We start from the raw sequence: 12778 nt of genomic DNA, 5'->3' as shown, positions 1-12778 counted from the left end.
TTAAAGATCATCATGTGGCTAATAGTGAATGCTCCGAGACCGATGTTTCATCAGAAAGCAGTCCAGCTATGAGCCCAGCCACACCGGTTAGTCCTGGTACCGGTTTTCATGTTGTTAATATTCTTGGGCCGGAAATTTTAAGCCAGCAATGCCAGCCACCAACAGTAAATTATCGCCAACCTCATACAATTTTCCCAACGGCTGCTCCATCGCCTCCAATGCTCCCCTATCTAACTCTATTTCCACGACCATACTTTTACAATAACTACTATGTACCGCAAACGCCGACAATACAACAACAGCACCAAGCACAGCAACTCCAGCCTATCGTATCGAATCCCACTCTTCAGCAATCAACAGTCGTAAAATGTAGCTCGAATCATCAAGATAGCCCTGATGATGGTACAAGCAACAACCAGAACTCGAATAAAGTTCATGTATGCAAATATTGCAATCGTCGCTTCAATGCCCACTACAATTTAGTTCGTCACTTGCCAGTCCATACCGGAGAGCGACCATTTGTTTGCAAGGTGTGCGGTAAAGGATTCCGCCAAGCAAGTACATTATGCAGGCATAAAATCATTCACACAACAGACAAGCCATTCAAGTGCAATGTCTGCAATAAGTCATTCAATCGATCATCAACATTAAAAACGCATATGCGCATCCATACAGGATATAAACCATTTCAGTGCCACATATGCAAGAAAGGATTCCATCAAAAAGGCAATTATAAAAATCACATGTTAACTCATAGTGGCAGTAAACCCTATAAGTGTACCATGTGCAATAAGGCTTTCCATCAAATGTACAGCTTAACCTTTCATATGCATACACACAGCGATGTTAAGCCATTCAATTGTCAAGTTTGTGGCCGTGGATTTTGCCGTAATTTCGATTTGCGTAAGCATGTTCGCAAAGTCCATTCCAAGCAAGCGTATGCCGAATTAATCAAAAATAGTCCACAGGATGATGTTACTCATTCAGTAGCAAAGGAAGTCCACTAAAAAATCATAAGCTTGATTTCAATAATCTAAAATGGAAATTATACTCAATTGCACACATAGATACACAGTATATATATATATATATATAGTATATATGTAGAATATATGACAGAAAGATATCTAAGTGCAAAATCTTTTAATAATTGTTTAAAATTTTACGTAGGGTGTTTTTAATAATTTAGGCGTCAAGTTAAGCAGCAATGACTATCAAATAATACTGTTAGTATTACTAAGTAAATTCATTTATCATTGCTGGGTCAGTTTGCGCTCGTAAATATCGTCTAATGATTTTGTTTTTACTCAATATTACAGTAATCATATACAAATATCTTACAAATACTTAGGTCGATTTAGTTACAATTTTTTTCTTATTCCTTTCACTTTATCCATCAAGATAAAATCTCTTAACTAATTAATGTACATATCTATACATATATATATACGCGTATGTCTGCCGGACACTTTTTAATCTGTCAAAAGTGAGAAATATAGACAATTAGGTTCAATTTAAAGTTGAATGATTTATCGTCAAAATATATCGTACATATAATAGAGAGCTGTATTTATATCGTCTGCTGCTTCGGTCTTTACAGTGTTGCTCAACCGATTTCATTTTCTATTGTAATGAACACTAAGTGAAATAATATAAATGCTGAAGAAAATATTTCATGATTTACTCTGTCTTAATCTACTGGAATAGGACGATGAATACGATTGCTAACAGAATAGGTTCGAATTCTCAATATATAACCATAAGAGTGCGCTACTTTAACTTGAGTGTTTGGCCTATTCTTTTCTGCCTACCACTATCTGGCTACCAGCAATTTTAGAGGAAGCAATTCTTGTTTTATCTTGTACTTTATATCTTAATGTACAGAGGATATAATTATTTCAATTCCGTATTTACAACTTCAATAAACAGTCATGTTTGAAAGAAAAGAAAATGCCCTGAATTAATGCGACTTTTTAGCATGTTTAATATTGAAAATGACTTCTTTTACTACTCTTGCACTATAAGTTTTCTCATGGAAAATTACATTAAAAAATTAGCTTTAACGGCTTAGTAACAAGTAAAGTAGCGATTGAATAACCCCACAAAAACAGTCAAAGACTAATCGGAAAAAAATGATCTAAAATGTAATATCAATTAATTTTTTTCCTGGACAATCAACATTTTCAAGCTAATTTTTGACGTTAATGGAATAGAAAGTTCAATTGCCTTAATGATGATACAGTTAATAAAAATCAATATCGCATAGTAGCGTTCAATTAATTAAGATAGCAAGAATTGAACCGTTAAATCACTATATCATACAGCTTTCTATAGTAATATGAAAATTGTAATTAAAGAATAAAATCAGCGGAGAAGCCTTTGTGCTTTTTCACTTCAGGCCACTAAGGGGTTTTTCCTTCAATCCTTTTACGACCAAGCAAACAACTAAAAAATATCGCTAGGTGTACCAAGCTCTTGCTCAGCAACCACTAGATATAACAAATTGTAGAACAACAGTGTATATCCATTCAAGAGCCGTCTATTTACGATCCGCATTCTAATGTGACAACGGACATTGCTAGCGCATTTATAGAAGATCTCTGACTTTCTTTAAAAGTAGATTTCGGCAACGAACAATTTTATTCAATCAATAGATAATTATAAAACTCCAATACAGCCATTACTAGCATAGAGAATGGTAGCAATTTATTTGTTACTTAAACTATAAAATATCGGAATGATATATTCATAATAGTTGAAATAGTAAGCTGGAATTCATCTTATCTAAAACTGAAATGATCTTAGAATACTGTACTTTTTTAACAATGTGGGTAGTAACCTTAAGTTGATGACCTTTAATATAGTAAACTAGTCTATAGTATTAAAGGATAGCTTAATCAAGGATGATATTAAAGCAATATAGAGCAAAATAGCCCATAAGGTCGTTAAAGTTACCTATCTATTTGTATTTCTACCTTGTAAGATTTCATTCTAACTTTTATGTTACTGCGCTGCAGAAACGCTAGCTGCTTTTACTAACATTGATCATCTACATTGAATATTATTAATAGAACCTGTTTATAGCAATGCATAAAGATCCACAATATGGAATAATTGCTCAATTGCAATGCTCGCTTATATACAAGAAAATGAAGATATCTTTGATAGATTGATATTCATTTCTTAAATTTTCTTACTACTCTTGAGCGATCTAATTGAACGGCTAGCGTGAAAAAGCTAATATTACAACATAATTTTAACAATCAGTAAGCGTTAGCATTAATGAGTTTGGTGTGAAATTTGATCATAATAAAGAGGAAAAAGATAGCTTGTATACGGTATGTATTTAGACAAGTTAATAACTGCGCTTTCGAGGTGTCAATTTATTCTATCAATTTCTAATTTGAAAACACCCTTAACTCGACTACGATAATACCGAGACATAGGAACATTGGTATGTAAGAATAACTTTAAAAATCTGGACGAGTTGGTTATTTTACATTTCTTCCATGGCCGAGGACTATAAAAAAATTTAGCGCATTCTTCCTATTAGCGTTAGGAGCTATTCTATTCAAATAAAATCAAGGAGTTTGTAGCACGCTGCAACTTTATTTGCTTAAAGGCTAAATGGCTTGAACATTTTAGTCGACGTCTAAATTAATTTCTTAACTTGGAATTGATTATATGACGTATACGATATTGAAGATAATTTGAGATAGTAAAAGAATTACAGTAAGTCTTATGATATTGCCCAGAAATGACTGTATATTATGAGATATATTTTAATTTCGATGCAAATTTACTTTCGGCCCTGACCGTTATGAACTTAATGCGTACCGCGTAAAGGTCAGAAATGATGATTTTAGCTCAATCATGGCGCGCAACAGAGATATAAGTATGTCGCTGAATCATTAAAAAAGAAGTCTCCGACCTAAAAGTCTGCAATGATAAAAGAGTTCCTATTTTTATAATTACTATTTCATACTCTTGATATACAGTATATAACAATATTCTTTGATTTGCCGTTGAATAATTTTTCGTTCAATACAGTGTTACTGTGCATACTATGGGCAATGCATATAGAAAAATGTAAGAGTACTACTGTCGCTGATTGGAATATTGGCCAATGGATAGAATTAGCCAGTCTCTAATTTTATTATACAATATTGCAATTATTTGATAGTAAGAAACGTTGGATAGGAATATCTTCAGAAATCGAGATTAACTGGACTAGAGCAAAATAAATGAATAAACGGCTAGAAAAGCGGTCATTTTTTTAATATTTATTAGCTTTCAATAATTCTGTTAAGAAAATAATTTACCAACAATAAACAAGATAAAAACAGCTTTTCAGTTCTATAGCGTAAACAAGGTAAATTAGGTCAGTTTGTCTCTTTTAATAGAGTAATTATTGCAATGCTTAAACCGATATAATTTTGATATGGAAATGGTGCGTATGTAGTGATATTTAGAATAAGCGAAATTGATAGTTTCATGTATATCATGTTTGAATCATGATTTTATAGCCAATCATAAGCATAAATTAGAAGAATAAAGTCCTTCTTAACTGATGTAGTTAACCTTGTAAAAAAGCGTAGTATTACGGTAGTGTGGGATAGCGAGACCAAGGAAATTTATCCAAAGTTTACGCAATTAATTCTATCTATTTAGTTATCTACAGTATCCTATCAAAGTTTACTAGCATTGCTACGGAATAGTTATTTACCCATGAATACATGTAGAACTTTTTCGTCCCTTGATCGCTTCTTCATTGAATCACTAAGAAAATTGGATCAATCACTTTCGGTAAATATGCATGCATAAGGGGTTATTCTGGAGTCAAAAGATGATTATTTAAAGTTACTGTATGCATCAGTATCAGCTAATAAGCATGCATCCACAAATGTATGCCATGGACAAAAGAATATTGTCTGATCTAATTCGCTGCTAATCAAAAGCACTCTTCTGGGTGCTTTTGACTGAAAACAGAGTGACTCGATTGCAGCTTAAAAAAATTGATTTCAAGCATGGTCTAAGTGCTGTATGGATGACTAATATTTTATAAGCTTTTATATCCTAACTGGTTATTATTTAGCGTAAAAGTATAAAACGAAAACATTCTGTTTATTCCTTTCGCCTTTTGTAGCTGACATTATGCAACATGTTATCACCGCTGTAGAATAAGAGAAAAGATTAAAAAGGTTATAAAGTTGTCCAAGTAGCGATAGGATGATGGCATAACTTGAGAAAAGCCAACAAGGAAACAAAAACACAAGGCCCATGCTAGAACTTAGGATTACTTCTTTCATAGGTTAAGGTTACGCATGCAAGATCAATTGAGATGAACATAATTAGGATGCTTTCGTCTGAAGAAAATGAACATAATGACCGATTAATATATGCGCAAATGGATACAGACTGGTGTTAGTAGAGAGGAGGAGCTGAGGGGTGTGAATATTGATCAGAGCCTACGTCAAAGGTTGATTCAACAATAGCGTCCTATTCAAATATCAGTCGATGAGTACAATATTGCGATGTTATTTTCCTCGATCTTGATCAAGGTGATTTTTGAGTTCATCATTTTAGAATAAATTAAATAAATAGGATTATCACGCGCTGGAGTTAACCTATCGGTCATAAAATTTTATAAACAACATTTGTAGATGATGGATGGAGATTGGAGACTGTCAGTACTGCACTATCCATCATCAATAGCAATAGTTTATCGATGATGAGGGAAAATAGTATAGCAATAAAGTAGTATTCAAGGATCATTCTTTTGATTTGTATAGCAATCAATAAGATTTTACTTACTAAACGGGAGTAGGAGCGACAATAATAGCGCAAGATAATGAACGAGTTACTATGGGGGTTTCATGACAATAAGACTCTTGTGCGACATGAATATTCAATAAAGTATGCTACGTTAGCTAGAAGGAAGGGTAAAATTATTCCAATATGAATAACATGTCTTAGAAGTATTTAGGTTTACAATCACTACAAAATGATTCTTTAGATTCAATTTTCACCATTTTTAGTAAACTTTGTTCCCTAACTTTAATGGTATCTTGATACACAACTTTAAATTAAAACAATTCGAACATTTGATGGCCCCATACAGCATAACTTGGTATCTAATCATAAATAAAATTAACAATACAAACATCCCTTGAGTAATAAACACCCTATCGACAGTTGGACTGTTTTTTTGTGATGGTATTGAATAAACTACGCTGAGTTATTTAGTTAACGGCCAAATGAAAAATGGATCATGGGAAAAGTAGTATCTTCAACTAATATTAACACCTATTAATTACCAGACATGACTGAAGCAAGGTTTACTTTTTCAACTAGATGATTATACCACTAAATAAAAAATTTTTTTTTAATTGAATAACAAATTTCCAAGATGTGCCGATATATAGTTATAAAAATATATTGATACGCATATATATTGATGTATTTACGTATGTATATTTAGAATGCATAAAGATGTACTCACATTATTCGCCTATACATTCATACATAAATATCCACGGATGGAGTTTATAGAGTATATGAATAGTCTATCAAGTACAAGTAGTTGCAGTATTATACTATGTCATAGTAAATATGAATAAAAAATCAAATTAATTACCTATTTCGTAAACAAGATGATTAACTATTTGACTCTGTCCATATTATTCTGCTGTATTCACGAAGAATTTCTATATGGTAAAAACTGGTAGAAAGAACAGTTACGCTTCCGATTTGTATTCTGTATGAAAGTTATCAGAAATCAACAACTATTATTATTCCAGTTACGGAGTTCAAAGTCTTACATGCTATCGGCTTTGCTAAATAGAATTCCCTAGCTATTTTGAGTCTATTGACTAGCGAGGAAGGTCAGCCAGTATTAAAGCATTGAATATGCCTGTGAAATTTGTAATCTCTATAATTGATCTCATGATTTATTTCCTTTAAGGTGGAACTGTACCGCTGTAACGCTATTCAGTAATAGAATAATTGAGTTATTAATATGCAGAATATTAAATTATAATATTAATGGCTAAAAAACTTTTCTATGCCAAAGTTGGTAGTGGGGCAGTCGGTAACGATGACGCAAATAGTGATTGCCATAAACATAGCAAATTATCGTAAATAACATATTGTGCTCTCACCGACATTCCCTGGAATGCTATTCATGCTGTGAGAAAAATTGTTTAATTTACTATGGTTTAATAGATCCAAATATAGACTGTATTATCATTACCTACTCATAAACTAGATAGTCTCAATTTGGTTTTGTACAGCGTAAATAATAATCCAATAATTTGCACTCTTTACTCGCCAACATTGTTATTTTGATATTTTAGACGTTATGATCGTATTACATAGATCAAGAATTATTTTGATTTTAGCTATATTTATCAGGGTAATAAAAATTGAATTTTAAAGTGATAGAGATAGGACGAGATCAAGCACTCTTTAAATGTAATACAGAAATTATCATTTAATGAAAAATATTTGCACAAAGAGAGCAGAGGTCAAAAGGGTATGATTGCATTTAGTGAAGTGAACTATTTCAGCAACAATATCATGACTCATATATTTACTTCACCTTATTTCTTAAATATTAGTTTTTAGTTTTATATGTGCGCATGGCTGAATCATTTGAAATGCATGGTAGTAAGGGAAATGAACATAGGCATCTTCAAGACAACATTGGATTTATTACAAAGGTTAGCTGTATCTTAGCAAGTATCTTGAAAGCAAAACAGCATCACTGATTGAGAATAATATAAAATAAGAGTTCGTCTTAAGTAATTTGAGCTCTAGAGATAAGAGTATTTGTTATGAGTACAAAATACGGTAGAAATGTCATATATCACAATTAATATGACTAAGTTAAAGACTAGATTAAATTTTGTTGAATTCGCATAATGCTAGTGTATTATTCAGAGTAGCAGTAAATAGTGTAGCATGAAGAAAAAGGATAATAAGGACCGCTTGCAAACTCTTAAATATGGTTAGAACTTCGCTAATTTTTGTCAGTTATTTATTTAACATTTATTATGATGGTACAATTACCTATATTATTATTATTTTTTATAACAGAGCATTAAAACAATTTTCTACGGCTATAGCTAATTCCATAATTTAATAAATGAACTCTAAAGTTGCATCCATATACGTTCAAGTTGCAATAGATAGGCAGCTAATCGCCGGCATCGTTGCCAAATCGACGAAGAGTTGTTGTCAATGTTCGACTTTTCTTATGAACCGTGTGCCTAATCTATATTTCAAATAAGATATGAGTTAACGAACAGTTACTTTAAAACTTAATTTTTATCTCATTAATCGAAACGAAATATACAATCCTCCAAAACAAATTGATCTGATATGTAAACGCAGCGCTTGTTGAATGCGTACCATTACTCGTATACTTAGTTTAATTCTATTGTCCTATAGTATCAAAATGCTCTCGCTCCTCTTCGGTATTAATCTCCATTTAATATGAATTTAGCAACTTAAACGTCATACCAAATGACATTAATGCTATCATAGCAATATTCCTCATTACATCTATAGTATATAGGACATAAATATATACAGAAGTAGTTTATACGTATGGCCTAAACTTTAATGAGATTTTCATAATATAAAGTCACGTTCTCTAATTATCATTTTCATTTTTACTACCTTGTAAAAGGTAGATCATATCAAAATGCTTGAAACACTCCGATAGGACACTTAAACTTAAGGGTAAACTTTAATTCTGTTGCAGTTAGAACTCTATAAGGACACTTATAAAATCAATCAATAAATAATCTATGGACTAATTTAAGACTTGCTGTTTGTAGTTTTTCATTATATTACCAATTCTGAAATTTTGATTCATTTCAGGTTATCGTAAAGATTATGCTATAAAATACGTATTACTGTTCTTACAAGTGTGAATTATGGTATCCATAATGTACAAACAGGGTTTATCTGTATTGAATTGTCCTCAATCTTCTCGATAAGGCCTAGATGGTTGATAGCTTTACATCAGTTATAATCGGGTTTGAAGTCTGCATAAATGTAATTCTGCTGTTTTAATTTATAACTTGGTATATAAAGATTATGCAGTAAACTATTGTCACAAGTGTGAATTCTGGAGTCCACTATACACAAACTGACTTAGTCTGTATTATAAATAAAATTATTGGTTTTTAGTAGGGCTATAAGATAAAATATTGTCATAAGTGCGAATGATGATGTCCACCATACATGCAGTAAACTGGGTTGATCTGCATTTATAACTAGCCTCGATATTTTTGATGGAGTCTTGGTGTTTGACAGTTTTACATTAATTGTAATAGGGTATAAAGCTTGCGTAAACATAATTCTACAATTTTAATCGATTAATTATAATTAGCGGTAATAGAAAAGACTATGCGATGAAATTTTATCATAAGTGAAAATTATGGTGCCTACTATATGTAAATTGCGTTTATCGTTATTTTTAACTATCCTTAATGCTCTCGATGATGTCATGTAGTTGATAGTTTACCATAGTTGCTAAAATGTAATTCTGTAACTTTCAATTCATTTTTAGTTATAGTAAGACTATGCGATAAAGCATTGTCCACAATACATTGCTGAGTTTATCTGCATTCATAACTAGCCTCAATTTTCTTGATGAGGCCTTGATGGTTAATAGTTTTACATTAGTTGCAAAAGGATATCAAGTCAGTATAAATTTAATCCTACAATTAGTGCAATTATTAGTAATCGTACAGACTTTGCAATAAAAATATTGTCACAAGTGTGAATATTGGTGTCCACCGTAAATAACCTAGCTTGATCTGCTTTTATATCAGGCCTCAATGTCCTCGATGAGGCCTTAATAGTTTCACATTAGTTGCAATAAAATATAAAGTCTATATAAACGTAATTTTGCGATTTTAATTTATTCTAATTATGGGTTATATTAAAGACTAGGCAATGAAATATTGTCACAATTGTGAATTATGGTGCCCATCGTACATAAACTACGTTGATCTATATTCATAACTGGCCTTAATATTCTACATTAGTTGCTAAAATGTAATTTATCAACTTTTAGTTTATTATTATTTATAGTAAGACTATGCGATAAAATATTGTCATAAGTGTGAATAATGGTGTGCATCATACATAACTGGGTTTATCTGTATTCATATCGGATCTCAATGTTCTCAATAAGGCATTGATGGTTGATCGTTGACATTACTTTGAATAGGATATAAAGCCTAAATAAATGTTAAATTTTTACTATACACAACGATCTGAATATTTCGGTTAAGCAGCATGCCATCATCCTAAGCATAAAGTCTGATAATCTATTAAAGTTCAAAGACAAGCTTACTACAACAGAATGGCTAACAGTTTGGCAAAAATGCTTCAAATCTACATTATGTGTTACAATATGTACTGAATTGAACTCTAATTGATAAACGAAAATCATGATTAATATTTCTCATTTCGATTACTTTACGCAATAGCTGCTGAATTGAATCAACCTCTTCAATGTTAGTAACTATTAATTTGTTAGAAATATCAAATTTTTCCATATTACTAACGTATCCTTGCACTGCAGTTCTAATTACACGGTATTATGCTTATAAATACGAGGTATTTGCTAGTAATAGAATAGCTGGGTGTTTTTCAAATAACTATAGCTAACGAAAACGTTTATGATTAGCAAATAAAACTAATAACGAACCATGAGGACTGAAAACAAAGCTACCTTTGATACGATCACTCCATAAATATATTTAAACAGTCTGTCGCCATATCATTCATCAATTTATAGTATTGAACCATTTCATTGCATATTATCACGGCATATCAAATGGCCGATGGAGATAATTTATCAAAGAACCCTTTGTTTTCAATCTTCTTGATAGGTAATTGCAAAATCAAATACCAACTCTTTACTTTTTTCAATTATTATTAATACGTAAATGAATATTGAAGGTATCAAAATGTAATATCTTACTCTAATTAAATATAACGTTGACATAAAAGGAATTAACCAAGTCCATCTCGGCTATTATAAGGCATACATCCTGAAATAATCCCATTTAGGCGCTTCCTAATTCATCTTGCTCTCACTAGCAAAGATAGGTAAATAATACTGTAATGAAAGAGGGCTTTGTTTTGTCCTAAATCATAACGGCCATGGTGATCGAAGAGTTTACAAAATGAAGCCATGATATGCAAAACTTAAATTAGTTCTCATGGACTATCGTGTCTGGCTTGATAATTTCATGCTACATTTATCCATTCTTGATAAAATGACCTTACTAATGAACTATTGATTATATTAAAGAGAGGATACTGTTTTCCTCAATTCATCCTGTTTGTAGCGTGTCTACTTTTTTATCTTTATTCTCTATTCCATATGCTTATATCATATTATAAATTTGAAAAGGTAGATCACGGTAAGTAACTGAATGACGAAGGTTTTGACACATTTAATAGTAAGAAAATCAACGAATTAGTAAAGCATAGTCTAATCTAGCTCGTTCATTAAATAGGCAGAGTAAAATGATTTCTGACGGCATTGCTGACACTCTTATATGGAGCGAGTTTTATAATGTTGGCTAGTAGCATCTTGAAGAAATATACCGATAAAATGGCGAAATTTCCTACACTCCTATCTGCACATGTCAGTCGATGGTTTGGTGTAAGTTAGATGATATAGGCTGAAAAATTTCAAAGTGGATCAAGGTACGCGTATGATATGAATAATGCTTTTTCCTTCTCGGTTAAGAAATAATCGAGTCAAAATACAGCCTATTTTTTAGTTAACTATGCACATACGCGCGGATGTCATTGTGAATAAGAGTGTCTGGCTAGTATTACTGATTTTATCCATTATAACTAATTTAAAAATGGATAGGGTAAAACTCGGTTGAACATGATTACGTATCATATGCTAGTATTAATCGATTTTTTTACACTTATAGCATTTTGATTTTGCACTCAACATCATGGCTACAGAAGTAGTAGAAAAATATGAAATTGACCAGTAAAGCTGGTACTTATATCGATACATATCTGTTAACTTTCTAATATTTCCCCTATCGTAGCCTTATTCCAATATATCTTGTCGTCACGAACAAGTTGTTGCCAAGCGCATTCTTCATAACATCAAATAATTCACTTTAATAGATATCGTGAATAAGATCACTCCGTTATTGTTTGATAATGATGAAAAGAATGCAAGCTGCCAAAGCCATCCATTAATTAATTATTGATTTAGACAGTATATTTGACTAAGATAGCTTGAAATGGTGCAATATTATCCATATTTTCTTGAATTGTTAGTTAATTTACCAGTAAAGTAGACGTGCTGGTAATACGAGGGGAAAAGTTATTCTGGATTCTAAGCTATAGTGATACTAATATTTCCTGAATCTTTTCGAACTCGACTTTGAATACTATATCTGTAAAGCGGCTATCTTTGAATGATAGCTCTAGCAGCGTCGATATTTTCTACGTCTTTTATAACCCGTCTGGGATGCTACATCTGAAAACTGGCTATCGTTAAATGACCACTATAGCAGCAACGGTATTTTCTACATCATTTACAACTCGATGTGATATGTTCTACTAACGAATAAATCAAACTTTATAGTTTATCTATTACTGTTCAAATATACTTTCCTAACTTCGGCTTTGCTCGAAAAAACCATTCTAGTCAATCTTACTATTTCATGACGCATTAGTGAGTCCTACTAAGTAAAACCATTATAGTTTAATTTGC

The 12778-nt window shown here is 31.8% G+C and overlaps 1 protein-coding gene across 1 annotated transcript; it reads left to right on the top strand.

Annotated features, from left to right (window-relative positions):
* Positions 1-410: 410 nt before the first annotated feature.
* TRIADDRAFT_7089 (uncharacterized protein) lies at positions 411-935 on the top strand (the record flags this gene model as incomplete). The annotated part of the gene is made up of 1 exon (XM_002112746.1): positions 411-935. A coding segment is annotated over one exon (525 nt), but the record flags the coding sequence as incomplete, so codon positions are not given.
* Positions 936-12778: the final 11843 nt, after the last annotated feature.

This window comes from Trichoplax adhaerens, genomic scaffold (assembly GCF_000150275.1).
Source record: "Trichoplax adhaerens TRIADscaffold_5 genomic scaffold, whole genome shotgun sequence".
NCBI classification, from domain to species: domain Eukaryota; kingdom Metazoa; phylum Placozoa; class Uniplacotomia; order Trichoplacea; family Trichoplacidae; genus Trichoplax; species Trichoplax adhaerens.
This window is presented reverse-complemented; position numbering and strand designations above follow the sequence as displayed.